At 52.1% G+C, this 27,318-nt stretch overlaps 1 protein-coding gene across 3 annotated transcripts in view; it reads left to right on the forward strand.

The window, feature by feature from the left end:
* The window catches only part of LGR6 (leucine rich repeat containing G protein-coupled receptor 6), a 120,054-nt gene that overhangs the window by 80,689 nt on the left and 12,047 nt on the right, over nt 1-27,318 (forward strand). For all 3 annotated transcript variants that reach the window (XM_032317795.1, XM_032317797.1, XM_032317796.1), the window contains 9 exons: nt 478-549; nt 17,402-17,470; nt 20,052-20,123; nt 20,273-20,344; nt 21,611-21,679; nt 22,938-23,009; nt 24,104-24,169; nt 25,157-25,228; nt 25,715-25,786. In XM_032317795.1, coding sequence (XP_032173686.1) covers nt 478-549; nt 17,402-17,470; nt 20,052-20,123; nt 20,273-20,344; nt 21,611-21,679; nt 22,938-23,009; nt 24,104-24,169; nt 25,157-25,228; nt 25,715-25,786 — 636 coding nt within the window. The remainder of the gene's footprint in view (nt 1-477; nt 550-17,401; nt 17,471-20,051; nt 20,124-20,272; nt 20,345-21,610; nt 21,680-22,937; nt 23,010-24,103; nt 24,170-25,156; nt 25,229-25,714; nt 25,787-27,318) is intronic.

The following is a 27,318-nucleotide window of genomic DNA, read 5'->3' on the forward strand; positions in this document are numbered from 1 at the left end:
CCTGTCTACAGCTCTCTCCAGCTATAACAAAAAGCTTAGCCTTTAATTATATGTTGTCTACCGCGGTTTGCTGTTGGCTCCCCTAAACGCGTCTGGCCACTGAGTCAGGCGGGCTGGGTCCTGGGGAGCAGGACCATAGAAGAAGCCTCAGAATGGAGCCCCCCTGACATGAGGACTCTCTCAAGAGCTTAGTGGGAGCCTGCCTTAGCCTTGGTCTTGGGCATTCCTCTTGTGTTTTCCTTCAGTAAGAAGTGAAAACCATGTAGCCCATGGTTGATTCAGCCTTGGGGATTGTAACTTCAGAAGTCAGTCTTGGCTAATCATTTTGTCCCTGGAGACAAAGGGCTGGACCACTGGGGTCAGTGTGTTCATGCTTCTGCCTCCACCTTCCGACTTAAGCCACTGTCTGCTTTCTGCCCCCACCCCGAGCCCGATGCTGTGGGCACCCATTCTGACGTGCCTTTCCTTCCCACACAGGCATCTTCATAACAACCGCATCCAGCATCTGGGGACCCACAGCTTCGAGGGGCTGCACAATCTGGAGACACTGTGAGTGCTGGGATTGTGGTGGGGCCCTGTCCTGGTGAGGAAAGCCTGAACGCCTGGAGGCCGGGGGGAGGCTGGCAGAGGGAGAAGCCAGCGGGACTGGGGTGCTGGGCACTGGCTCCAGGCCTGCTCACCCATGTGGCCCTCCCCGGCGTTCTCTCTAGGATGCCTCTCTGAATGCATTCCTTCCTTCTTCAGGTGGGTGGAATGTGCCCTCTGGGAATTCAGGGTGGCCCAGAGAAGGAGAATCTAGGATCCCTGCCAGCAGAGACCACCGAAATAATGAACATTCCAGATAGGAAAGCCAGAAGAATGAGGATCTTGAGGCTGGGGACTGTAAGGCTTAGGGATGGGGATGGGTGGACTCTATGGCAGTTTTGGCACGTGTTTCAGGGTGGCTACTGATGGAAGGGAGGGTAATACCATGGACTCATGCCTGCATGGTTGGCCAGTCGATCTAACTAGCCAAATGATTAATGGGGAGATGGCCCATTCAGCAGTCCAGCCTGACTATAAAAAGCACCCAAGTTGTTGACTCTCAAAAAGCCATATTATTCACACATCATCATCCTGGAATTCAGTTAAGGTCAGAACGCACCCAAACCCTCCCATCATTTCCTCTGGAGTCCCGCCAGCCCCCACAGAGTGGGCTGAGTGGGCCCCATTTGAGCAGACAACTGGCTGGGCTCTCTAAGCTTGCTGGCCATGCCAGCTGAGGTCCAGCAGTTCCCACAAGGGAGCTGGCTGCCACAGCCACCTGGTGCAGGCCACCACCGCCAGGGAGAGAGGGAGCCCCACCCCACCCCCGCCCCCGTCCCCGGTCACTGAGAGTGAGCCATTAAGGTTGGGGCAGGGCTCACGTGTCAGGGGCATGATCACAGTCACCGTGCCTTTGGCCTCCCCTCCTCCACCTCCTCCCTCCCCGCCCAACACCCAGACAGCACCCAAGCTCCCAAGGTGAGGGATTTTTCAAGAACCAAAGCAGCCCAGGAGAAAATGCCGGGAGACAAGCTGTGACCCAAGGAGGCAGTGGTTTGGGGAAAGCCATTTGGCAAGTCTAGCCCAGGAGGTCTGGGCTGTCTGCGTCTGTGGTTGTGGAGGGGAAGGGAATAGGGAGGCCGAGACCAATGCTCTGCTCCTCTTTCCGGTAGGCGGGAGACCCAGGAGCCCAGTTGTTCTCTTGGGCGCAGCCTGGAGCAGAAGAAATAGCAGAGCTGGGCCTGGCTTTCCCTGTGCCCTCACTCTGCCGCTGACCAAGTGCCTGGGAGTGGGGGGTGGGGGGATGTGCCCCAGCCTGGAGTCAGGAAAGTTGGAACCTCTCGCCACCATTGTGCGTGACTTGGGCTCTGTGTTCTCTAGCCTCCACAGACAGCCGGCCAGTGAAAGCCGGACACTGTAGCCCACTCCACCAACACACGAGCAACCCAAGGTCCAGGGAAGCGGCATGGCATGCCCAGAGTTACTCCCTCCGTTCGGGACAGAGCAGATCTGGGATGTGTTAACTGAGAAAATGCCCATGGAAGCTCCTAGCTTATTGCCCTGTGCCCCTCAGCCATCTGAGTCGACTGTGAATTGTGCAAGTCTACTACGGCTTGGGGTCAGGGGTGGCCAGGGACCTCTTAAGGCCCATGCCACCGATACCACCCTCTCTCAGGAGATATGGGAGTGGGGGGGGCGGAGTTTGGAGCTGCTGGGCATCAGCAGAGTGGCAAGGAGCCCAGTGTTATCTGCCCTGGGGTGCGAGGGCTGTTAGTTCTGCCGGGAAATCCAGTGGGGAGGGGGCACACATACTGGGTGTGGGTTGGCACCTCTAAAAAGCCACCTAGCAGCTATTTCTTCACTTTTGGGGCACACTGCCTAATTCTTTCTCAATTAGCCGCTGGATTGCTGCGCAGGGCATTTGGCTCAGCTGGTGCTGGCTTAATTACAGAGCAATCCTGCCGCTAAGTGCCCACTGTACCTTTCATCTGTGAGAGTGCTTGGCTCCGTCACACAGAGCCCAGGGCCTGTGCCCACTGCCCAGACGCAAAGGCAAGGCGAAGAGACAGGAGAAAGCCTTATCGCCAAGTCTGTGGCCCTTAGCATCCGATACCTGGGGCTCAAGCCAGTTCTACCAGCTGTGGGACCTTGGTCGAGGCATTTGCCTTCATGAGTCTTAGTTTTCTAATCTGCAGTGTAATACCACTAATCACCCTGATCTAATGGGTTGATGTGTGGATTAAATGAGCTGATGTGTGTACAGTCCGTACAGAGCCTGGGAATCCGTGTTAGGAACCTGCCCTGCACTCCTTTCTCATCCCCACCCCCTCCTCTGAGGGCCTCAATCTCCACAACACAGCTTCCCTCCCTGCCCTTGAGGGATAAGCTCTTCTTCCAACTTTTGATCTCCAATTAAAAAGGGGAAAAGCGTGTTCTTTATCCTCTATCCCCCCCCCACCCCCTAGCATTTGCTGGGGGAGCCTGCAGGGGCAGCCAGATGTGGAAAGGGGGCGGAGTGGCCGGGAGAATAAAAGGAGAAAGAAAGATAGTGAAACCTTTTAATTGTTGCATAATTGGCACACTTTGCAGCCTCGGTTATTACTTTGGAGCTTTTCATGTGAGCGTCTTCATTGGAAGGGTATTTGTCCCTCGGGCCCCATAAATCTCTGCCACTTAGACCTCTCTCATCTCCGCAGCAGGGGAAGATCAAACCCCCCTAGCCGGAGCTGTGGTTTGGCTCTGTCTGCAGTCTTCTTTGGGGGGAGAGCGGCTCCCAGCCCTTCCACCTGGGGAGGAAGGGCCAGGTACGGGCCGGCGCATGCGTGGTCACACAGCCATCCCTTACCGCATGCAGCGGGTGATGGACATGCACAGTGCACGCGCCACCACGTGCCGATGCGGCTCGGGCCCTCCACGCTCTTTACCGCACAGTGCAGCATTCCCACCTCACACCCCCGCACAGCACACAGATACCTGGTGTAAACATGCCTCGCGGCAACACGGTCTCGCCTATGCCCTCTGCTCTGGAGGTCAGGCCGCCTGGGTCCCACCCCTGGTTCCACTTCTGCAAGCTGGGTCAGCCACAGCAAGAAGCCACACCTCTGCAAGCCTCGATGCCCCTGTCTGCACAATGGGCTGCCTCCGAGCCTGAGGAGTGAGTGAGATAAGCAGGCACTGTATTCTCATTTATTCCAAAAGAACCAAGCTAATCCAGGTGATTTGGGCAGGGCCCAGGGTCTGGGTGAGCAGAGCAAAGCATGCGGACTCCACAGGCCCCAGGCAAAAGCCTTACTGCAAAGGGAGAAGCTCTGGGACCTGGATCCCATTTTTCCTGATGCCTTCATCATCATTCCCGACCTTGCCAAGAAATCTTAGCGGGTGGGAGACAGGATGAACTCTGTCCTGCCCCCACAGCTCCTTTCTGCTTCCACAGTGAGGATGTTCCACCCCTGTTGGGAATTTCAGAATCAGAGAGAGCCAGCCCTGAACCCTTGAAATACCTTTTTCTTCTACTTTCCACATCAGACCAAATCCAGAGATTTGGGACAAGTTGCCCAGATTTCTGCAGTTTGTAAGTGATGATGAACCACTAGAATCCAAACCTCTTGCCTCCTAATACATTGCTCCACATAACCCTAGCTGCTGTGAGGTCAGATTAATTACAGGACTTCCCAGACTGAGAAATAAGAGAAAGCATGACCAGGAACAGTTCTGGGAAGGTTCTCCCAGGAGATCCCAGGGACTTGAAACCAGGCCCTCGTGCCCTTAGGTCAGTTGCCTGGAGATCCATGCTCAGAGACCACAGGATGCTAGTCAGAGGCTGTCACATCATGATCCTTGAATCCCCTGCCGTACCTACCAATAAAATTTGTGCTAAATACGTACATATACATACATGCATACATACAGCCTGGCAAATGCAATTACAGCCCACAGGCCCACCCCCACTCCCTAGATCTGGGGATCTGATGTCTGTATCTTGGGTAGAACTCAGAGGGGCAAGGCCTAGGATGGATCTGGGGACAATCCATGGATGGATCTGGGGACAACACGCTTCTCCACCCTTATTCCTGGGCAACGATATCTGGGCCCTGTTAGACCCTCATTGAACACATCAGACCCTGTTGGAGCTCCTGTGCTGGCTAGACCTCTCCGCCTTTGGAGGGGAACTTGGGGTCATAGTAGGAACAGAAACCTCTTGTACAAATCAGCCCCAGCATTCAGGGGTCTGGGAGGAGAGGAGAGCAAAGCAGGAACTTACAGAATTCTGCCTTATAATATAAGATCGTGCATTCCATGTAAACCTCCTTTGGTGCCAGATGCCCCAGTGAGCTGCTTCTACAGAATACTTTTATTTCAGTGGCAGCTGTGGCTTCAAAGTGTTCCTCTGTCTCCATGTCATTGAAACCACCCCTACCAACAGATTTTGCTCTAACTTGGTCCTGAGAGGATCTGACCACCTCTCAGTCCTGGGCCTGATGATCAGCCTTTGGCCTGGGCGGAACAACCAAACAGGTCTCCCCTGGAGGCTTTTCCAGGGCTCGGGGACATTCTAGAGTCGAACAAGGACTGGAGTAGAGTTAGCACACCTGCTTTGAGATCCACATGCCACCAGCACGTGACCTGTGCGAGTCCCCTGACCTCTCAGGAGACTCAGTTGCCATCAGAGAAAAGGGGGATGATATTTTACCATTCATAAGCAGTATTTACAGTGCCTGGAACGCTCTACATGCTTCATTTATGTTGGTGTTCTCTTTCTTGTCCTCCCATTTAATGCTGGATAGACAGCAATGTGCCACCCCCCCCAAATTACCTAATTAAATAACTTTTCTTTCTTTCCTTTCTTCCTTCCTTCTTCCTTCCTGTCTTTCTCCCTCCCTCTCATTCTCCCCCCTCTTCCTCCTCCTCCTTTATTTGACCTTAGGTCTTAGGGTGGCAGGGAAGGTATTGCCCAGAGGTGTCCCTTCGTAGCAGTCCATGGGTGACTCATCCCCTCTAGAGGGTGGATAGAAGTTCCCAGGAGTCAGGCCATGGCTACTGTATAGTTTCCTGTGGCTGCCGTAACAAATCACCACAAATTTTGTGGCTTAAAAACAAAACCCAGAAATGTATTCTCCCACAGTTCAGGAAGAGGCCAGAAGTCCAAAATCCAGGTGCTGGCAGGGTTGGTTCCTTGTGAAAGTTTGAGGCAGAATCTGTTCCAGGCCTCCCTCTCACTTTTGGTGGCTGCTGGCGACCCTTGGCATTCCTTGGCTTACAGATGTCTCCGTCCCTCCAGACTCTGCCTCTGTCCTCACATGGCCTTCTCCTTGTTTCTTCTTCTAAGGACACTTGTCATTGGACTTAGGGCCATCCTGTTCATCCAGAATGATCGTACTTGAAGATCCTTAATTACATCGACAAAGGCCCCTTTTCCCAATAAAGTCATAGTCACAGGTTCCAGGGCTTAGGACTGGGACATATTTTTGAGGGAGCTACAGTTCAATCCACCGCAGCTGCCTCTGAGGCCGGGCTCTCTTGAGCAAAAGCATGGGTGGGGCAGAGGTTCAGATGAATCTTGTCAATTTCCTTTCTTTCTTTCTTTCTTTCTTTCTTTCTTTCTTTCTTTCTTTCTTTCAAAGATTTTATTTATTTATTTGACAGACAGAGATCACAAGTAGGCAGAGAGGCAGACAGAGAAAGAGAAAAGGGAAGTAGGCTCCCTGCTGAGCAGAGAGCCCGATGGGGGGCTCGATCCCAGGACCCTGAAACCTTGACCTGAGCCGAAGGCAGAGGCTTAACCCACTGAGCCACCCAGGCGCCCCTCAGTTTTTTTTTAAGACACTGCTGATCATCACACCGATAATTCCCTGCAGTTTAAGAGAATCAAAAGTAGTTTTGTAAAGGCTGTTTCACCTCAGAGCTCCCTTATCCCCACGCCCACCCCGTCCGGCAACCACTTGTTGAGGAAAACAAGGCAGGAATTATGCATCCTTTGTGTTAGAGGTGAGGAAACTGAGGCAGAGAGGGTTTGACTCACTCATTTCATTAAAAGCAGGGACTTAAACCTGAGTTTCTCTGTCCTTGGCGCAGCTTCAGCCCATCAGACCACACTGCTTCTCCCGGCTAACCCTGTAAGAACCAAGGACCTCTTTCCTCGCCAGTTCTTAATCATCTTACATTTGTGGGTTTATTAGCTGCAAATTTGTGGGGTTTTGTGGCTTATAGAGGAATTTATTGTTCCATATAAAACTTTTTTTCTGGCTTTCCCCGCAGAAGCACTAATGACTTCTCAGAGGCAGAAAATCGAGCTGCCCAGTGAGTTTGTGTCGTGTTCTCATACCATGACATGTTATCATGGGTTCTTCCCGGTACCGCGTTCCCGTGCCCATCACCCTGGTGTTTGGGGTGACCAAGGTCACCATTCTTTTCACTGGCAATGGGGCCAATGCTTCTACTCTCAACTTCTGCTGCTCCCACAGGCACCCTGGCCAGCTGGTTTGCAGTTGGGGGGTGGGGAATAGGAGTTTAAGGGGGCGGGTGGGGAGTGGGGCGCTGGTGGCACCGTGTTGGAACCACTTAGCAACAGGTTCTCTGGTAGACACCATGGAGAGGAAATAAGTTCATGGCTGATCTTTAATATCTGTGGGAAGGAGGAGCTGGTAAGAATGAATAATTACCAGGGGCACCTGGGAGGCTCAGTCGGTTAAGCGTCTGACCTTTGATTTCGGCTCAGGTCATGATCTCAGGGTCGTGAGGTGGAGCCTCATGTTGGGCTCAGCACTTCGTGGGGAATCTGCTTGGGATTCTCTCCCTCTGCCCTTCCCCTTGTTCTCTTTCTCGCAAATAAATAAATAAACAAATCTTTTTTTTTTTTTTTTTTTTTTTTTTTTAAGAAACAATAATTACCACTCTCTTTTCTGTTTCTTTGGATTTTCTGATTCCATAAACATTTACTGAGCTGATAGTTTGTGCCCGGCTGTCACATGAGCACTAGGGAAGCACTTATGAACAAGAAAATTGTGGCCCCTGCTATCACAGAGACTAAGGGTTCTAGATCAGGAGTCCTGACTTCTTTTTTAACTTATTACTCATGTACTGTTGCCAGCATTCTGACCTCATCACCCTAGCTCCCCAGAATCTGACTACTCACCCTTCGACTGCTACTGTGCCGGCCCAAGCCAACACCCTTCTCTCATCTGGTCCCTCTGCCTTCATCCTTACAATCTCTTTTCAACGCAACAGCCAGAAGGATTCTTTTAAAATACAAATTAGATCATGTTACTTTTCTATTCAAAACCCTCCGGTGGCTCCCCAACATCCTCTGGAAAGAAGCCAAAGTTCTACAAAGTTCTGGACAAAAGCCTACAGGCTCCACAAGGTCTCAGGTGATGTGACACCCTGCTACCTCTCTGGTCTCACCCCTTCCTCAATCTACTCCAGTCACAGTGGCTTCCTTGGATATATCAGATGGACATGCTCCTGTCTCAGGACCTTTGCACTGACTTTTTTTGTCTGGAATGTTCTTCCTAAAGTTATCCACATCTTTCAGGTCTTTTCCCACATGTTACCTTTTTAGCTAGGTCCTCTCTGATCACTATTTTGCAACATTTCCTATTACTCTTCATCCCCTTTTCCTACTTGATTTTCTCTGTGGAGCTCACCAATCTGATACCAGTTTTATCTGTCTATCTAGGTTGTTTGTTGGTTGTCTGTCTCCCTCCTCTCCATGAGGTGTTTTTTTCTTTAACTTTATTTATTTGACAGAGAGAGCACAACATGGGGAGCGGCAGGCAGAGGGACAGGGAGAAGCAGGTTTCCCACCAAGTAGAGAGCCCAATGTGGGGCTTGATCCCACCTGAGCCGAAGGCAGACCCTTAAGCAACTGAGCCACCCAGACACCCACTCCATGAGTTTTTGTAGCCCCTGACATGGTGCCTGGCACGGGGAAGGTACTCAGTAAATACTTGTTGAATATATGAATGGGTTTATGGCCCTTGGCAAGTCCCTGCTCCTCTCTGAGCTTCAGTTTCTTCACCTGTGCTGTGAGGGCAGTGGATCCCCCAGTCTGTAGGGTTCAGCCCGGCTCTGATCATCCATACTTAGTGCGGCGTGAAGTCTCCAGCCCAACCCAGAGAAACAGGTGGAGAAACAGAAGCCCTGAACATGGGCCGAACCCACTGGGATGGTCCCTTATCCTTATCCTTGCCATAGGGATAGGTCCCCCCGTTCATTCCCGATAAGCCCTGTGGTTGAAGCCCAGGACCCTGACATTAGACCAGTGAACTGAAGTCACTAGCACAAATCCTCAGGCCGTATCCTGCTTGGACCAGGGCAGTCTCAAAGCTGTCAGCTCACTGGGCGCCTGAGTGGCTTAGTGGGTTAAAGCCTCTGCCTTCGGCTCAGGTCATGATCCCAGGATCCTGGCATCCAGTCCCGCTTTGGGCTTTCTGCTGGACCAGGAGCCTGCTTCCCCCCACCCCCTTCTCTCTCTGCCTGCCTCTCTGCCTACTTGTGATCTCACTGTCAAATAAATAAATAAATAAATAAATAAATAAAAAATAATAAAGCTGTCAGGCCCCCTGCATTAATGGGCCCATGACCTCCAGGTGAGGGGGGTGCTGCCCCAGGGTCCGCCCACATCTAGAGGATGCAGTTCTGTTGTACCATTCCTCCGTGTGGCTAGGGCTTTTCTGGGGAGAGTGGTGGCAATATGAAATATCCACGTGCCTTGTTTACATGTGGGGGAAGTCTTTGGTGGAATATGGCAATCATCTTTGGAAGACAGTTACGCATGGTCTTCCAGCTGACAGGACACGGGCTAAGGGAGGAAGGAGACGGGGTGCTTGAGCTCAGGGTGAGGAACTGTTCCTTAATCTTCAGGGCAGCCCCACTGTGGCTCCCTGGACGCCCGGCCTGGACAGTGGGCCCTGCCATTTGCATAGTCCAGGCAGAAACCGGACCCCCGTCCACTTGGAATCTCACAGAGGAGTCCCGCTCGGGAGCAGATTGGACTGTTCCATGCCTCCCTTCCAGGGCTGGGCTTCTCTGATCCCAGGTGCTTCATGAAGGTGCGGCAGCAAGCGATGGCAGGGGCCGGGGGCTGGCAACTTTCATTCCAACTGGGGCTGCTATGGCTTCGGGTATTTTCTCAGTTTTCTTTCTGGCAGGGAAGTGAGTGTGGGTGGAGGGAGGTTAGGAGGAAGGTGTGTCTGTGTCTCTCAATAGAAACTGAGGACAATTTTACTAATTGCTGCATTTATTAATGGGTGGCCTTTTATGTAGGTTGTTTAGAAGGTAAAACAATGCTGTTAGTCATAAAGTCTTTGTTGGTTCCTGGCTTGCCAGGTCATCTGCCCCGAAGCATGTGGAGTCAGATGGAGATAAAGGCTCAGTCTGCAAGACGGGAAGAGCAATTAAGCCACGGATTTGTTGCCCGTCTTTGTTACAGGCCTTTGGGAGATAAAAATGGCTCAGAGTTTACAATCAGGAACGTCTGTGTTTTGTGTTTCACACGGGGGAGCTAGGCTCACCTGCATTCCTCCATGTGCCCTTATCTGTGATCTGATTTAATAAACACAAATATTAGCCTTGAGAATAAAAGTGTAAGCGGAAGACCAATTAATTATATTAATCCTCCTTTATTGTTGTGAAGAGTAGAGAGACCAACTTGTGTGTCTGCTGTTGCAGTGTCTGATGAATAGAAGCATCTGTTCTGGTGTCTCGTGTCTAGTAAAAGGAAGAGAGGGAAAGAATTGGCATTATTTTTTTTTCTTTTCTTTCTTTCTTTATTTGTCAGAGAGAGAGAGAGAGAGCACAAACAGGGGGAGTGTCAGGCAGAGGGGGAAGCAGGCTCCACGCTGAGCAGAGAGCCCTATGTGGGACTTGATCCCAGGACCCCGAGATCATGACCTGAGCTGAAGGCAGACCTTTAACCGACTGAGCCACCCAGGCATCACAAATCGGAATTATTTGAATAACTACTTTGTGCAGGCTCTGGACCTGGTGAACAGAGCAGCCTTATGTAATGCGCATTCCTAATGTATAGATGAGGAACAGACGGACCAAAGTTAAGTGCCTGCTTCAAGGTGATCTGTCGGTACATAGAGGACAAAGCTCCTTCTACTCTAAAACCGGTAACACACAAATGGACATCTAGCCTTGTAACCAACTGGCTTTGACATGCATGGTGGCACCCAAAGAGACTGCCACAGGAGTTTCTTCCCCTGGGGGGAAGCCTGGTCCTTCCCCTCCATTTATCCTCCTTCCCAGTCTCCCTAAAATCTTTTTTCTCAGCCCTGCTACTTGGAGCCTAGCTGGGATGCACCTCTGGGCGGTCTATAGAAAAGATGTTAAACCAAGAGCCAACAGGCCTAACTTCAAATCCAGGCTGTGGGATTTGCCATGATTTACCTCCTCTCTCTCTGAGCCTCCATGTCCTTATCAATAAAAAGAAGACTCTAGACAAAATGACTCTTAAATCCTGCTATCTCTGCTCGAAGGCCATGGTGAGGCTCCCCAGAGAGCTCAGGAGTTGGCCATTTCTGCACAGCCAGATGGGAAGGAGAAAATTGGGGATGTGGATCCTTGAACAGCTTGGGGCTTGGGTCACCTCTTTAGCTACTTTTACGGAGGGTGTGGGTCTACCATCAGTTTTGATTAGGTTTGCCTGGAAGCAGCTGAGCAGATGAAGGGGGCTATTAGCTGTGGACAGCTGCAGCCTCTGGACTGAATTCTGGTTGGAACTGAAAATGGTTTTTCTTTTACCTCAGCCCTTCCCTGCCTGCTCCCAGCTCCTGGGAACGGCATACAGAACAATGAACTCTCTTCCTGGGCTTCTGGCTGATTCTGGACTATTAAAGATAAAAGACTATAAAGCCATGGATGAGTTGTCCAGCTGAAGTTTAGGGCGTCCTACACCGCCCTGCAATGCAGGAGTCAGACCAAATGAGCTTGTGCCAGGAAAGGTCCTTCCTGCGATGCGATTGCCAAGAGGCTGCATGATAGCTTCTAATCCCAAGGGGCTGAAACAGTGCCCGAATGCGGTCAGCCACAAAGGCCAAAGCAGCTTCCATCTCCAGGCCTTGACAATATGGTCATCCTTGACAATGACTATTCGCATATGTGGCCCTGTGCCCGGGCTTCAGGAGACCCAAAGGGAACCCACGTGCTTCTTGATGGCGATACGCTTCCTGTCTCATGGGAAGACACTAAGTACACAGATAAGCCCATGCTGGACTCAAGCTGCCTGGGCTTCAGTCCCGGCTCTTCGGTCCTGTGCCCAGATTGCCTCTCTCTGTGCCTCAGTTTCTCACATGCAAAATGAAGATGGTAGTAATATCTACCTCAAAGGGTTGGCACGGGAAAGAAATGAATTAATATCTTTATATAAATCACCCAGAATCGTGACTGTTCCATAGTAATTACTATCATTATTATCATCATTATTACCACCACCGCCATTATTACCAGTCTAATGGTAAGCATGTTTCTGGAGAAAACCTCAGAAAAGCATCAAGAGAGTAAGTGATTCATTCTGACTACAGGCATGGGGTTAGGTGTGCAAAGGAAGGGGTATTGACTTCAAAGGGGGCTAGGATTTCGACAGATAAGTGGAGGGAGGGGGAAGGGTATCCCAGGCTGCAAGCATATGAGGGGCACCAGGAAGCACCCAAGGCTGGGAAGACGCGTGGGGCCGAGATGGTAGATGGAGCTGAAGGTTGCATGCGGCATCACAGCCCACTGAGGAACTTGAACTTTGTGCTGTAAGTAATGAGGAGGCCTTTTCAGATTTCTCAGCAGGAGAGTGACACAGGCAGCCTGGCATTTTAAAATGGTCTTTCTGGCAGATATGTAGCAGCTAAGAGTATGGATTCTGGACTCACACTGCCAGGGTTCAAATCCTGGCTGCGATGCTGACTGAATTAGTTAAGGTAGGCTAAATTGTGTGGCAAATAGGCCAAAACATGTATGATGGCTCAAACATAGTAGAAGTTTATTTCTGGATCATATAACAGTCTGAAGCGAGTATTTCTTCTTGGAAAGTGTCTCTCTTCCATGTGGTGACTAAGAAACCAGGGACCTGCCTTCTTAGGATCTCACCATCCCCATAGCCTCACTGTGTTTGGTGTCTAGCTAGTGGAAGGGTGGAGAGACCATGGAGAGACCATGGAGACAGCCTGGCTATTTAAAAATCCTACACTAGGAGTCAGGGGTTGGGGTAACTGGGTGATGGGCATTAAGGAGGAGGGCACATGACGGAATGAGCACCGGGTGTGTACATGACTAATCAACCACTGAACTCTACCTCTGAAACTAACAATACACTATATGTTAATTAATTGAATTTGAATAAAATAAAAAATTTAAAAAAATTTTTAAAAAGTAAAAATCCTGCACTAAATGTGAGACAGATCACTTCCGCCCACCTTCCATGGGAGAGCACACCCACCACGAAGAAGCCTGGAAAATATTCTAGTCCCATTCCTGGCTGTTCCGGCCATTACTCCGGGATGGTGATGTCCAACAGAACTTTCTGTGATGAGGGAAATGTTCTAACTCTGGGCTTCCAATACGGTAGCCACTTGCCCCATGATATTTTGAGCCCTTGAAGTATCCCTAATGAAACTGAGAGATGAACTTTGAATCATACTAACTTGTAATTAATTTACATTTAAACAGCTACACATGGCTGGTGGCTATGGTATTGGGCTGTGGGGCTGTAGAGAAAGGAGAGAGTGGATTTCGGTGGAGAGAGAGTGGTTTCCGGCACAGCAGTTTAACAGCTGTGTGACTGGGCAACATATTTAACATCTCTGTGTCTCACTTTCCTCAACTGTAAAATGGGTATGATAGTGGTATCTACCTCTTAGGCTGTCATAAGGGTTATGAGATCATTCAGGCACAGCACTAAGTGCCCGGCACATAACCAGCGCTCAACCAAGGTCATCCTGTGGATGACTTGGAGGCGGGGACTCCGGTTAGTCCTGGAGCTATACCACGTCTCCACAAAGCCCTCCTGGTCTTCCCAACTCTGTGTGATCTCTGAAGGTTCAGCATCTGCCACGTTGTGCCAAGGCCACTCATCTGATTGTCTCGTGCCTTTGTCCTGACTGGGCTGTTTGTCGCCCATCTCTCCGCCTTCCACTTTCCCCAGCAGAATTCTCTGCATATTTTGAGCAGGTAACAAACATCGATTGAACTGAATTGAATCCATCAAGGGCAGAGAGAGTCGCAAAGACAGGTTCCCTGGACAGTTAGAACCCGAAGTCCCATCTGTTGGGCCCCAGATGTAGCAGGGCTTTGCTACTTACCCAGGTCATTGAATGTGTGTAGGTGTCCAAACGGGAACATTCAGGCCACCCCCCTGGTGTGTAGTTTGCAGTATTTCTTTTAACATTTGCACAGTTTTTATTCTCCACATAAGACACACACACACACACACACACACACACACACACACACACGGCCATTTAGTTCACATGCCTTTATTCTGTGTCTTTTCCCACTGTCTGGTAGGCCATCCCTGGCAGAATTCCTGTCCAGAAGCTGTCAAGGAAGACTGGAACTACTCAGTTTGGCTTCCTGGACATGAGTCCAATGACCTGTAGAAGGGGTCGGTGATAGCAAAATCATATGGGACCTGTCCCTGGGCCCTGGGGCCATGAGCAAGCCTCACAGTGCCTTTTGGGATTCTCTAAGTGCCTCAAAGTCTTAAGGATGTTCTGCCAAATATTCTAGATACTCTTAAGAGTCCATTAATGCTTTTCATCAATCAATTTATCTAGACTGTCTCATGTATTCATTCAACAAATATTTGTTGAGCCACTGTTCTATGCCAGTATTTGGTGTTCAGAAGATGAAACAGAGTTTCTGTTTTCAAGGAACTTTCATTTCTAGTAGGGTGGGAAGAAAATGGACACATATATATCAGCCCTCAGTATGTCCTATGAGAAAAAGGAAAGCAGAATCTCTCCTTGTCTACTGCTACATAACAGATCAGCTCAAAACATCAGGGCCTTTCTCATACCTCTGTGGATTGGGACCTTTGGGACCTTTGCTGTTGGAACCTTCCCCTGGGCTCACTCATGAGGCCGCAGTTGGCCAGAGGTTCAACGACAGCTAAAGGCTCTGAGGAGTCTAATTCACAAGTCTGAGAGGTTAGCCTTGGTGCTGGCTGTTGGCCGGTCCTCCCCACATGGCTCCGCCACGGGGGGCTAGCCCGGGCTTTCTTGAGTGGTGGCAGGAGCATTCCAAAGGAAAGCACAGGCTATGAGACCTCTCATGACTTAGGACCAGCTCACACTGTGGCCTCTCTGCCTCATTCTGTAGAATGAGACTGTCAGGGCCAGTCACAAGCCAGCCCCTTCTCAGGAGTGGGGAGGCAGAGGCCACTCCTTGACTGGAGAAGCCACAAGGGACTTGTGCCACGTTTTCTTCTCCAGCTTTATTGAGGTGTCATTGACATACTGTGTAAGTTTAAGGCATACAGGCTGCTGATCTCATACACATGTATTGCAATAGGAGAAGACGTGTGACCACTTTTAGTCTACCACACAGGGTAAGGGAACACAAGTGATGCTCTGTTAAATAGAGGACTCAGACGAGTCCTCTCATGAGGTGCTCTTTGGGCAGAGACCTGAATGAAGTAGAGGCATAAGCCATGCAAACCGCTACAGTGTTGCAGGCAGATGGAAGGGCAAGCTAAAGCTCTGAGGTCAGGCAGCTGCAATTCTTTGCATTTTATGATAACCCCACAATATGAAGGCTTTAAGAGAAAGTGCTCTTCTGTTACTTACCCAGCTCTCCCTGAGGCGACGGTAGAGAATTCCAGAAAGGGCTGAGCGGAGTTAAAAGGAGGACCCTTGATTTGGAGACACTGAGATGTGAGGGTGAATCCTTTATAAAATTTAAGACCAGAAATAGCCCTTCTGAGAGGATCAAGTTTTGAGTCATTGGAGGGATAGGTGTAGGATTCACAAAGGAACGGGGCAGAGCAGAGCAAAGTGGGAGGGTTTATGCTGTAATTAGCCAAGATCACCATGGGAGTCTGAGGGTAATCGGGTAATTAGTGTGTTTGGGGGGGGTAAGGGAGGTGAGGGGGTGCAATTACCCGGCTCACCGGCTGCCAGACGGTTGTCACTGCTCTTCTGACCCTTGGGCCAGGTTCCTGGCTCTACCTGTGGACTATTAAGTGTAATGACCCCGTCATGTAGGGGAACCTGTCATTATCTCTGTGTTAACATAGTATTTACCCATAGAATCTGCCAAGTCACTCTGTGATTAAAGGGCCTTGGCATGGTCCCCTGCCCTGGCATCAGATAGTCCTCTCATGAGCGTGGTCAGGGCAGGGAGGGCTGGAAAAGACTGAGAGAAGTTGGGCTGGGGTCCTCCTGGGCAGGGGGGTGTCAAGAGGGACACTGTACCTGAGAATGTACCACAGACTTCAGTCACAGGAATCTGGAGACGCCGAGTCAACCCTCACACAATCAGGCACATTTCCACATGGAGCTAACTCATTAGCCACTGAGGGAAAACAAAAGTCAACTTTAAAATCTTGAAGGTTAAAAAAATAGTAATGAAAAAAAAAAAAAAAAAGAAATCTTGAAGTTTGAGGGACATCTGGCTGGCTCAGTCAGAGGAACATACAATTCCTGATCTCAGGGTTATGAGTTCGAGCCCCACTTTGTGTATAGAGATTACTTGAAATTAAAAATCTTTTTTTTTTTAAGATTTTATTTGTTTATTAGAGAGAGAAATCACAAGCAGGCAGAGCGGTGTTCCTCTCTCCCATTACCCTGTCATTGCCATAAGGGCACAAACCCAGAAGACCACTTAAGAGGGTAGAAGGAGCAAACCTGTGATCACGTGTGGGCCAACAGTCTGGGCCCTGATGTCTGAACAACACTGTGCCGAGCGTCCTCATCCATCTACCTTCACACCCAGGGGTAGACTTTTCTGTAGGTTGAATTCCTGGACTTGGGGTGACTAGGTATGAATCTTTGAATCTGAAAAGATACTGTTGAATTATGTCTAAAAGATGGTGCACATTTAATCTCCGGCGAATCATGTATTAGAATGCATGTTTCCTTGCTCCCTTTCCAACGTGGGTTGCTCCCACTTTCTCTTTTAAGATTTTATTTATTTATTTGAGAGAAGAGAGAGAGTACGAGCAGGAGGAAGGGCAGAGGGAGAGGGAAAAGCAGACTGTCCGCTGAGCAAGAAGCTGCTGGCACCGGTCTCAATCCCAGGACCTGAGCTGAAGTCAGACGCTTCACCGACCCAGGCATCTCTAGTTGCCACTACTTTCATTGCCTCCATTGTTTGCGGATTGTATGTGTGATACATGTTCATTGTAAAAAAAAAAAAAAAAAAATCAGGAAATGAAGAAAAACTAAAAGAAAATAAAAGCTAGCTGTCCTGCCACCACCCAAAGATAAAAAGCGTTGGTCTTTCTGAGAGACGGCAGAGGCCACAGCTAACCAAAGTAATCACCTGATGGAACCTTCTGGAATCCCTAGTGCTGGTGACAAGGTGGTAAAGATGGCCTCATTCTCTTCTCTGTCCCTTCCCCAGCCACTGATGTCTCCAGAGGCTTGAGGTATTTTCCTCAGCCAGTGGGGACTTTTCCTAATGGAGTCCATTCCAGGTATCCATATCCCTCATGGGTCTCCTGAAAACGATTCCGCTGCCAGGAAGCCTTCAAGCCTGAGGATTTGTGGAGTAGGAATGGAATACGAACATTCCAGAAATGTGTTTCCAGGCACTGACAGCTGGATCTGACAAATTGGAAAACGCATCTCTCCAGCCAGTCCCAGAGCCAAGTTTGTGTTTCTCGGGGGCCCTGACATGCCCTGTTAAGCCACCCGTCTAATGACGGCTCTGCTTTCCATTCCAGAGACCTGAACTATAATGAGCTGCAGGAGTTCCCCGTCGCCGTCCGGACGCTGGGCAGACTGCAGGAACTGTAAGCTCTTCTGCTGCGTTCTGGGGGTGTCCTCTTCGCTCTTCTCCCAAGGGCAGGGGCTGAAGCCGCCGGCCCTGGGCCGCCCTCACATCCTCCTATCCTGTGGTCCTTGTGGGAACCGGAGCCACGTGCCCTCCCCGGCCCCCGGTGCGGGTCTGAGTAGTCACAGGCCTCCTTAGTTTGGCACGGAGCGTTTCCGAGTGGCCTATCATCAGCAGAAATGGCTGTGGGCTCTTCCAGCCTGGAGGGACACATGGCACACAATACCTCTCGGTCGCTGGGCCCAGCACTCCCCCCACCTGGGTTGGGGTGCGTCCAGAGACGAATGAGGAGAGGAGCTGGGGGCTGGGTAGCGGGGTCACTGCTCCAGCACCGGATTCCAGGGAGGAGTTGAGAAACCGGCTGTGGCTCGTTGCAGACACCACTTCTTTTTTTTTTTTTTTTTTTTTTTTTAAAGATTTTATTTATTTATTTGACAGAGAGAGATCACAAGTAGGCAGAGAGAGAGAGAGAGGGGAGGAAGCAGGCTCCCTGCTGAGCAGAGAGCCCGATGCGGGACTCGATCCCAGGACCCTGAGATCATGACCTGAGCCGAAGGCAGCGGTCCAACCCACTGAGCCACCCAGGTGCCCAGCAGACACCACTTCTTGTTCCTTGGTTTTAGCACCGACTGTGCCAAGCACTATGCTCGCTGCTCAAGACAATCCGGGAGTCAGATAGTCCTGGGCTGACCCTAGGGATCTTTTAGGTCTGTCAGGGAGCGGGACAGAGCAGCTTCGGGTGGGTATATAATTCCAGCTCTAATGGTACAGTAGTGGCTAAAATGACTGGGAATCCAGAGTGACGTGGAAAGAACACTGTGGACAAACACATCTGAGATTAGCCTTACAGGATGGATGGGATTTAGGTGGCCGTGGCAGGGGAGGGGAGGAGGCGTTTCAGACAGAAGAATGGAGGAGGCAGGCGGAGATTGGAAGTTGAATGGGCAGAGAGATGACTGCAGAAGAGGCCAGTCTTACTGGGGGAGAGGCTCTTGGCAAACAGTAGGAGATCTATTGTTAGTAAAGTGGGACCAGATTAAGGGAGCCTGACATTTCTTTTCTTTTTTCTTTTTTTTTTTTTTTTAAGATTTTATTTATTTGACAGAGAAAGACACAGAGAGGGAACACAAGCAGGGGGAGCGGGAGAGGGAGAAGCAGGCTTCCGGCTAAGCAGGGAGCCCTATGTGGGGCTCGATCCCAGGACCCTGGGATCATGACCCGAGCCGAAGGCAGACGCTGAACGACTGAGCCACCCAGGCACCCCGAGCCTGACATTTCTGAGCAGAGCCCCGCACTTTTAAGTAGCCTCGTACTCAAACTACCACCTGAGACCTTCAGGACCAACCCTATGCCACCCACCATTGCCACCCCGTGCAAAGTTGGAAGGTGTAAATGCTAGATGTGTGTAGCCAAGAAGGAGCAACTGGACCACCTGTGGGGGGAAGGGTCGGGGTGAGAAACTACTGGAAGTCCTCCACTGCCGATGAGTTGCCAATGAGTATGGGAGTGTGCGTGTGTGTGTGTGTCTGTCTGTCTGCCTGTCTGCCTGTTTGTCTGTCTCTGTAATCTCTCTGTCTATTGAGAGAAGGCTGCTTGAGGACAAGGCCTCTAAACTTCTAAATCTCTCGGAGCTTAGGCACAAAGCCTAAGCAGCTTTAGGCACAAAGGAGGAGTCTAAGAACGTAGAACGAGTGAGTTAACAAAGAAATGAGTGGGGAGAGCAGCCTACGTGGGTCGTATGGGCTGGGGGTGTCTGCGGGGACCTGCGGGGAGAGCATGAGAGTGGAAATAATAAGGGGAGGGGAGGGAGGAGAGAGAGGAGTGGAGGCAAGGAAGGCATGAGGAGACACTAGAAATCTCCCGTGAAAAAGAGGGTGGCTGGGAGGGGTCTGCTCAGGCTGGATCATGTGTTTCTCGGTCCAACTTTTTTCTTCTAATGTTCCCCCCAACTAACCAAATTGTAATTCCTGGCTTCCAGAGCCTGGACATTGGGACCTGGAGCGGGTCCTGGAGAGAGTCCCTCCCTTCTCACCTCCTCATGAGGCCACCCAGTCCCTCAACACCCGCTGCCTCTCCCCCATCTTGTGGCCGCTGTCCTTCTAGATTCCTTAGTCTCCAGGCCTGAAGACCAAGCCAGCCTCCATTTGGGGGACATCTCTCATTCCTGCAACCCTCAGAAGCTCTGTTTTTCTCACACACTCTCAGCTACCTCTTGGGGACCCCGTAGGTTTCCTGCCACACGGGACTGAGGAGAGGACGCATGTCCTGGGGTCTGAACTCAGCCTGCTGCCCCCAAGCCCCACCCCTCTGCTCCCTAAGGCTCGACTTTTCACTCTTTTCACAAATATTGGAGAAAAGGACAGGTGTGTGATGGAAAGAAGCAGACACATCCCAGGCAGAGGTGAACCTGGGATCTCGGGCTGCCATCTCATTGGTCTTATGGCCCTTCTAGTCAGCTTTCTGGACGCTTCATGGAATTCTGTTTCTCCCTCTCCACACCTCTCTCCAAGTCCTTACTGACTCGTGGTGTTGTCTTCCAGGGGGTTCCATAACAACAACATCAAGGCCATCCCAGAAAAGGCCTTCATGGGGAACCCTCTGCTGCAGACAATGTGAGTCCTCACTTCTCTGTCTCTTGGTGGGGGGACTTCCCCGGTGTGCTCTTTCCTGGTCTGCTTTCCTGGACAAAGCAGAGATCGGCCTGGGTCCCAGCTCAAAGGGCCAAGTAGCTAAATTCGATGTTCGGGTCTTTTTCTTCCAGACACTTTTATGATAACCCAATCCAGTTTGTGGGGAGGTCAGCGTTCCAGTACCTGCCGAAACTGCACACACTGTAAGTTGGACCTCCCCGAGGCCTCCCTCCTTCCCGCCGCCTCTGGCCTCCCTTCTGCAGGTGTCACACCAGCAGGGCGCTGTCCCCACTGCAAGGCCTGGTCTCCGACGCTGCGGCCTCTGCTTCGGCTCAGGACTCTTCCCGGACCCGGCTGCTCTAAACAGCCTCCAGTCAGCTCCCTATGGCTTCATCCCGGATCCCAGATGAGTGGAAGAGGGCCTTCCTCCAGAGCCCAGGAGTCTGATCTGGCGTCTTCAGAGTCCTGCTCGAGGGAGCTGTTCCAGAAACTTTTGCTGCAGAAACCAACAACTGGGAGAAGGGTCTGGTTCTCCAGTGACCTTGGAGCATGGACCCCTCGGCCCTTTGCCCTACCACCTTTATTACTTTGGGCCCGACAGCATTCCCTTGTTTCCTTTCTCCCATTCTTTTCATTCCCAGCCCAAGTCCCACTTCTTCAAAAATCTTCCATGGCTGACACACGACATAGGGCATCCCAGGAGCATAACTAGCCTTTTCGAGTGCACCCTTCCCCTTCATGTCCATTACCACGTTTCACTGCCATTCTAACCACATGACGCAGGGGTTGTTAGCACATTTTGTGGATGGATCTCGAGGTTCCCGGGCTCCGCTCTGTCATGAGCTAGGCCCCTGGTCTCCAGCTCCGAGAGGCTCCTTTCTGGACCCTACACTGCCTCCTTGTGGTCTGGCAGGACCCTTTTTTTGCTGTGCTCTGGTTGGGTCCCTGTCCTCAGCCCTGTCCTCACCGGCAGGGGATGGACAGGAGGGGAAAAGCCATCTGTCTAAAGCTGTCTGGGAGAGAGCCAGTGGGGAGGTGGTGGCAGTGCTTTAGTGGATGACGATTTAGTGGATGACGACACTTTCTCAGACTCTAATAAGCAAACCCCTGCAGCCAAGAACTTTTTCAGAAACACCCACCTTGGAGCCTTTTAGACAGAGTCCATTCCCTTGTCCCTTGCCTGTATATTTTTGTTTGTTTGTGCATTTGTTGTGTTTTGCATGCTGGGACCCAGATGCCAGTTTGGGGGCTCTGCCAGGGCTCTAGGGGCCTGGGCCAACTTAAGGAAATAGCGGTTTGGACCCTGCTGAGCAAAGCCCCTCTCCTACAGGCCTTGAGTAGCTGCGGTATTTTGAGGCTGGGAGAAGGATAACATTTTCCCAAAAATCAGTGAGATCAGTGATGGTGGGGAGCCCAGATATCAAGATGCTCTAACCCCACCCTTCAGAGTGTGTCGCGTCTGCTTCCAGATCCCTGAATGGTGCCACGGACATCCAGGAGTTTCCAGATCTCAAAGGGACCACCAGCCTGGAGATCCTGTGAGTGGGGACCCTCACCCTCCACCTCATGCATGCCCCTGCTCCACCCCCAGGAGCTGTCTCCTGGAAGGCTGCTGGAAGGATCCTTTACTTGGCCCTTATCTGGCCTGCTTCTGCTGCCGGCTCCAGCCTGGCCCAGAGGTCACCTGGCTCAGCCCCAGGAATCCATGGCCATCTCCTGATGTGGCACTGCTGCAGGCAAGGCCAGGGGTAGCAGATGGTTTGGGGGTGAGGAGGCTGGTCTTCTCCTGACCATGCTTGGATTTTTCAGGCATGCCTTCAGAGTTCCTAACCCCAAGTTGTAAGCATCCTGAAGACCCATGACAGGGGAGAAGGGTTGTGGAAATACATCTCCTTTGCCTTTCTGAATCGCGATTTCAACAAGGACTTTCTCATATGTTCTATTATTATATCCTGTAGAGTGGGGGAGGGGTGCCAGAGCACAGTAGGACCTCAACACATTTAAGAGGATGAATGGAACAATCAAGCAAACACCCAGAGGGAGTGTTAGGAAGCCAACCGGCCTGCCCCCCATCACACAGCTCATTCATGGCATGGCCCAGACAGGAACGCTCTCTCCTCTGTGCCTCTGTTGTCTTCCCCGAGATTTGCTGGCATCTGGAAAATTTTCCATGAGGGAAGTAATAGTTCCCCAAGAATGACCTTGGCCTTGGGTATTTCTTGGGACACCCTGTCCCTAGCCAAAACTGCCCCACAGCCCTCTCTGTCCCAGCCCCAGGTCCTTCCCTTCTTTCCCACCCCTTCCCCTTCCCCGGGGCACAGGGAGCAGACTCTGTGCAAGGTTCCCATGGCTCCACTGGGGTTGTTTTGTTTCATTTTTCCTATCTACTCCCTGCCCATGGCTATGCCCCCTCCCTCTCTAAGGAGGGCAGACGAGATTCTAGTTCCTGTCCTACATACCCCGTGTTGCCGGAGACCTCTCTGGGACAATGGGTGGGGACCCGATGGGTGGGTGGGGTGTGGGCCGTGCAGGCAGGAACTGTCCGCCAAGCAGAGAGCCCCTGGGCTGTGTCTCTCTCTGTTGCCCACCCCCACCCGCCTCCAGTCCCAGGGGAGCTCTGTGCTCAGATGCTAGAGTTGCTCCTTTCTCTCCCTATAGCCCCACCCCTGCCCTGTGCTTTCTGCCACTTCTCTTCTGTCAGCTCTGTGCTCCCGTGTCAGCTGCAGGCCCAGAGCTGGAGGCGGCGGCCAGGGATGGCAGGGCCTGGTGCCAGCTCTGTCTCTGCTCTCTCTGCAGGACCCTGACCCGTGCAGGCATCCGGCTGCTCCCACCGGGGATGTGCCAACAGCTGCCCAGGCTCCGAGTGCTGTGAGTGGCTCACAAGTATTCCCCAGTCTTGGCATTGTGCCCTTGCTCCCATGGGCTGGCAGAGGCCCCTCCTGCTTCTGTCCCAGTGGGTTACTTTTGCTGGAGAATGGGACAGTCTGCAGAGTACCTGCTCGGGAGGGACTGGGCTGTCCTCTCTTGCTCGGGGCAAAGGGACAACGGCCTTGGAGTCTGACCAGAGTTTAAGGCCCAGCTTTCCCACTTAGTAGCTATATGAATTTAGACTCACTCTCTAACGTCTCAGGGCTTCAATGCCTCATCAGCAAAATATGGATAAATGTGTGAGGGTTGAAAAAAATGTCTGTCCAGCACCCAGCACAGAGTGCTAGCACATAAAAGCTGCTCAGCCAGTGGCATTGCTTATCTAGTAAGAACATTAAGGTCTTCCGGAAGCATGGAGGCATTTAAGTGGCCTATGAAGTCAGGGGGAGTTTTGTTCTCCCTCCTGAATCTGTTTGGAATGTGAGGCTTCTCCACGTGGACCCGCAGCTCAGGATGGGGAGGCTGACCCAGAAGACACTGCGTCCATAGCTGTGCTAGCCTGGGTGTCTGGAAACATGGGCTCAGCTTCCAGCCTTGCCACTGACTGGCAGTGTGTCCTTGGCAGGTTCTGTCCCTTCCCTGTGCCTCAGAGTCCTCATCTGTTAATGAAGGGGTTGGGCCAGATGATCTCCACAGGCCCCCGCTTACCCCCCCACCCCCACCCCGGGACTCTGTGCGTGGGGACTACAGGGATGTTTACTTGTGTTGGCTGTGACCGGCTTGCCCAGTAAGTCCTGATATGGTCCCTGCTGGCTGCCGCAGAGCCCGGCACTTTCTGCTCCTTTTCTCATCTCTGTGCCCCTCACACTTCCTGTCTTCCTACCCCCCAGGACCCTCCCAGTGTCCCCTAGGACTTGGGATGCAGCAGGAGGAAGGGAAGTCCCCTGGCTGGGAGGCGTGTCAACAGCTGCATCCCTGCAGGGGCCTCCCAGCCCTCGGCTGCTTGACTGGAAGGCACACCCTGCGGAGCTGCTTCTCCTGGCCCCCAGCTTCACCCTCACCTGGGGTCTCTCTCTCTCTCTCTCTTCCCCCAGGGAATTGTCTCATAATCAAATCGAGGAGCTGCCCAGCCTGCACAGGTGTCAGAAGCTAGAGGAAATGTGAGTTGGGGGCATGGGAGTGAGGTAAAGGCATGCAAGCCAGACTCGGGACAAGCCTGGGAAGGGGGGGTCAATGAGCACACTCGGACACTTCTCCCTTCTCTGAGCTGGTTGAGTCCAAGGGTTAGGGCTGGGAGCTCAGCAGAGACCTAGACAAGGCCTCTAGGGACCACCGACGATGGACCCACCCTGACAGTCTCAAGGTGGCTCATTGGGGGTCAACCACAACAATGAAAGGCAGTAGTGATTAGGGCCAGTGGAGGGCCAGGGTCCCATCAGCACTAGGAGGTGGGACACACTCACACACAGGAGAAGAATCCTAGGATTCAAATTTGACAAGGAAAAAAATCACCTGAAAAATTCTCTAAACTCTTTTCACTCAGCTTCTGTTTTTGTTTGCTTGTTTGTTTGTTTGTTTGTTTGGGTTTTTTTCAAGCTTGGTGGGTCTCCTGAGCCTCTGTGTCTGTCCCTTGACCCTAGGTAGGGCAATGCCTTTTGGGGCCCAGGCAGGATAGGGGTATGAGGGTCTGTCCTGTTTGTCTAGATGCCAAAGGAAAGAGGGTCTTCAGCATTACAGAGGGACACGCTCCATCTCCCATTCAGACAAGCAGTCCACTGAGCTCCGCCCCCCAGCTTGGGCCTGTCACTGGGTCATCCACGGGCGGGGCAGTGCTCTGCTGCTGGACTAAGGTCCGGAGAACGCAGGAGCGAGGTTGGCTGGGCTGGGAGCCAGCCCCGGTGGGAACCCTGGAAACTGACTCCCTTCTGGGCCACAGGGATGGTTTTGTGGCTTTGTCTCCTGACCCACTTACCCAAGGCAACCGGATCCCCTTGTGCTCCCTTTAATTCTGGTGACTTCCGCGGGCCCTTTCTTCCCATGCCAGGAGAAGTGGGGGGCTCTCCTTTCTTCCTCATAGTGCGCGGGGGGCGTGGAACGGGGCCAGGGCTTGAGCCTATTGGCTCATCTAGTCTCTCTTGCTGCCCTAGAGGCCTCCAGCACAACCGCATCTGGGAGATCAGAGCAGACACCTTCAGCCAGCTGAGCTCCCTGCGAGCCCTGTAAGTATCCTGCAGCATCCCAGGCTGGACCCTATGGGGGCCCACTGTGCCCTTCTCTCAGGCACACTCCATACCCACAGTGTACGTGGCAGTGACAGACACAAGACTGCCCTGCTCGGTATCCCTGCCCCCAGTGCGCGCATACACACACACACACACACACACACACACACACACACACCAGGAGAGGTGCCACACACACACACACACACACACACACACACCAGGAGAGGTGCCTCCCCTTCCAGATGGCTTCTGAAGACACTTCTCCAGCTGGTGCCCAGGGGCTGATGAGATTCTGAGGCCAATCTGCCGAATCCCCTTTTCTGTGGCCCCAGCCAGGCAGCAGGTACCTTCCCCGAAAGGCTGAGGGTTCTGCTCCTGGGAGCAGCTCAGACAGGGAGTGTGAGAAGGAGAACTCAGGATGGGAACGGCGAGCCCTGCACATGTCCCGGGTCTCACCTGTAATCCCCTCTCTGTGCACAGGGACCTGAGCTGGAACTCCATCCGGTCCATCCACCCTGAGGCCTTCGTGACCCTACGCTCCCTAGTCAAGCTGTAAGTGCATTCTGCACCCTCCTCCCACTGGATGGAGACCAGTGGGGACCCTAGGCCCGGCGGTGGGGGGGGGGGGGGTTGGGCGGGGAGGGGAGGATCCACCCCAGAGTGGGGCCATGCACGAATGTCTGACCGCACATCCCAGTCTCATCAGTCATTCTGACAGTCCGTTTGACAGGCCGTGGGTCTTGATAAACTCCTGCAAGCTCTGGAACCTCATCTGCTAACGTTTGGCAACATCTTAGTGGCCTCAGTGCCCTGTGCTCCCACCCCCTCTGGTCTCAGGCCCTCCCCAGCCTCTACATGTGCCAACAGAGAGGAGGTTAGAGCCCAAAACTCCTTCACAACCTGGGACAGTGGCAGCAGGTGTGGGAGCCAGGGTCTCAGCTCAACAGTCCCCCACATGAGCAGTAACACTGGAGGGCTGCCATTCTGCAGGGAGGCAGAGGCTCACAGCTTCCCTAAATTATACAGGCTGCAAACAGGGAGCATATAGTGCTGGCTGCATGGTCATTCGGTCAGAGCTGGAAGGGACTTCTGGTGGAACTGTCACACACTGTGGTGCAGGCTGTGTACTGCACAAGGGCTCCCACCCAAGAGGTAACTGACTGGCTGTTTCCATGTCCCAAAGATGTGTCCATCCTGATAGGACCCTTTTCTGATTAACACCCAGACTCCATAGGCTAGCCTCCAGTCCTGGCCTTGGAGATCATCTAGCCCAATCCCTCACTTCACAGGAGAGGCCTCCAGGCCCAGGGGAGAAGCCTGCTCAAAGCAAGGCCAGAATGCAAGCCTTCCAGGAGGTTCACAGTGCCCCTCCTGTCTGCCACTCTCTAGGCTCTGGGCCGGAGACTTGCAAAACTCACACCTCAGTTTTCCCTCTCCTGTTTGCTCTGCTCCTGCCAGATAGGTAGGGTGGATATTTTTATCCCCTTGAAAGATGAGGACATTGAAACTCAGGCAAATTTGTGACTCCCCTTGGTTATACAGGGAGTCGGTGACAGCACCAGGTTTCCTACCTTCCAGTCCAGGCTGTTTCCACGACGCACAGTCTGTGGTGCTGGTGTTTGGTTTGGAGTGCTGGTTCCCTGTAATGTGTCTCCAGTCGAAGACCGTGCATGTCCTCATCTCTGGCTACAAAGCCAGCCCCCAAAACAGAACAGATGACCAAACCCCTGCTTGTAGTCAGAGGCCAGCTCTGTCCAATCCCTGACTCTGGCCTCTCATGTCGTCAGAAAAGTGGGAGAATAAGGGGAGGCAAGTACAGTCAGATGCCCTAGGGGGGTGGACAGGGACCCTCCGATGGGACTGGGACCTGGGCATAGGAGCTGTGGTTAAGGAACTCTGTGACCTAGGAGTTGGGATGGCTTGACATTACCTTAGAGCAATCCCTAGTATGTAGTTGGCCCCCAGTATTTGATGAATGAATGAATGAGTGAGTGAGTGAGTGAGTTAGGGATGGTGCCTCTAGCAATCCCTGACCATCCTCCTGCCCCAGCATTTCGTGTCTTCGTCTCTCTTCGCTGATCTTC

This window comes from Mustela erminea, chromosome 17, assembly GCF_009829155.1.
Source record: "Mustela erminea isolate mMusErm1 chromosome 17, mMusErm1.Pri, whole genome shotgun sequence".
Lineage (NCBI taxonomy): Eukaryota > Metazoa > Chordata > Mammalia > Carnivora > Mustelidae > Mustela > Mustela erminea.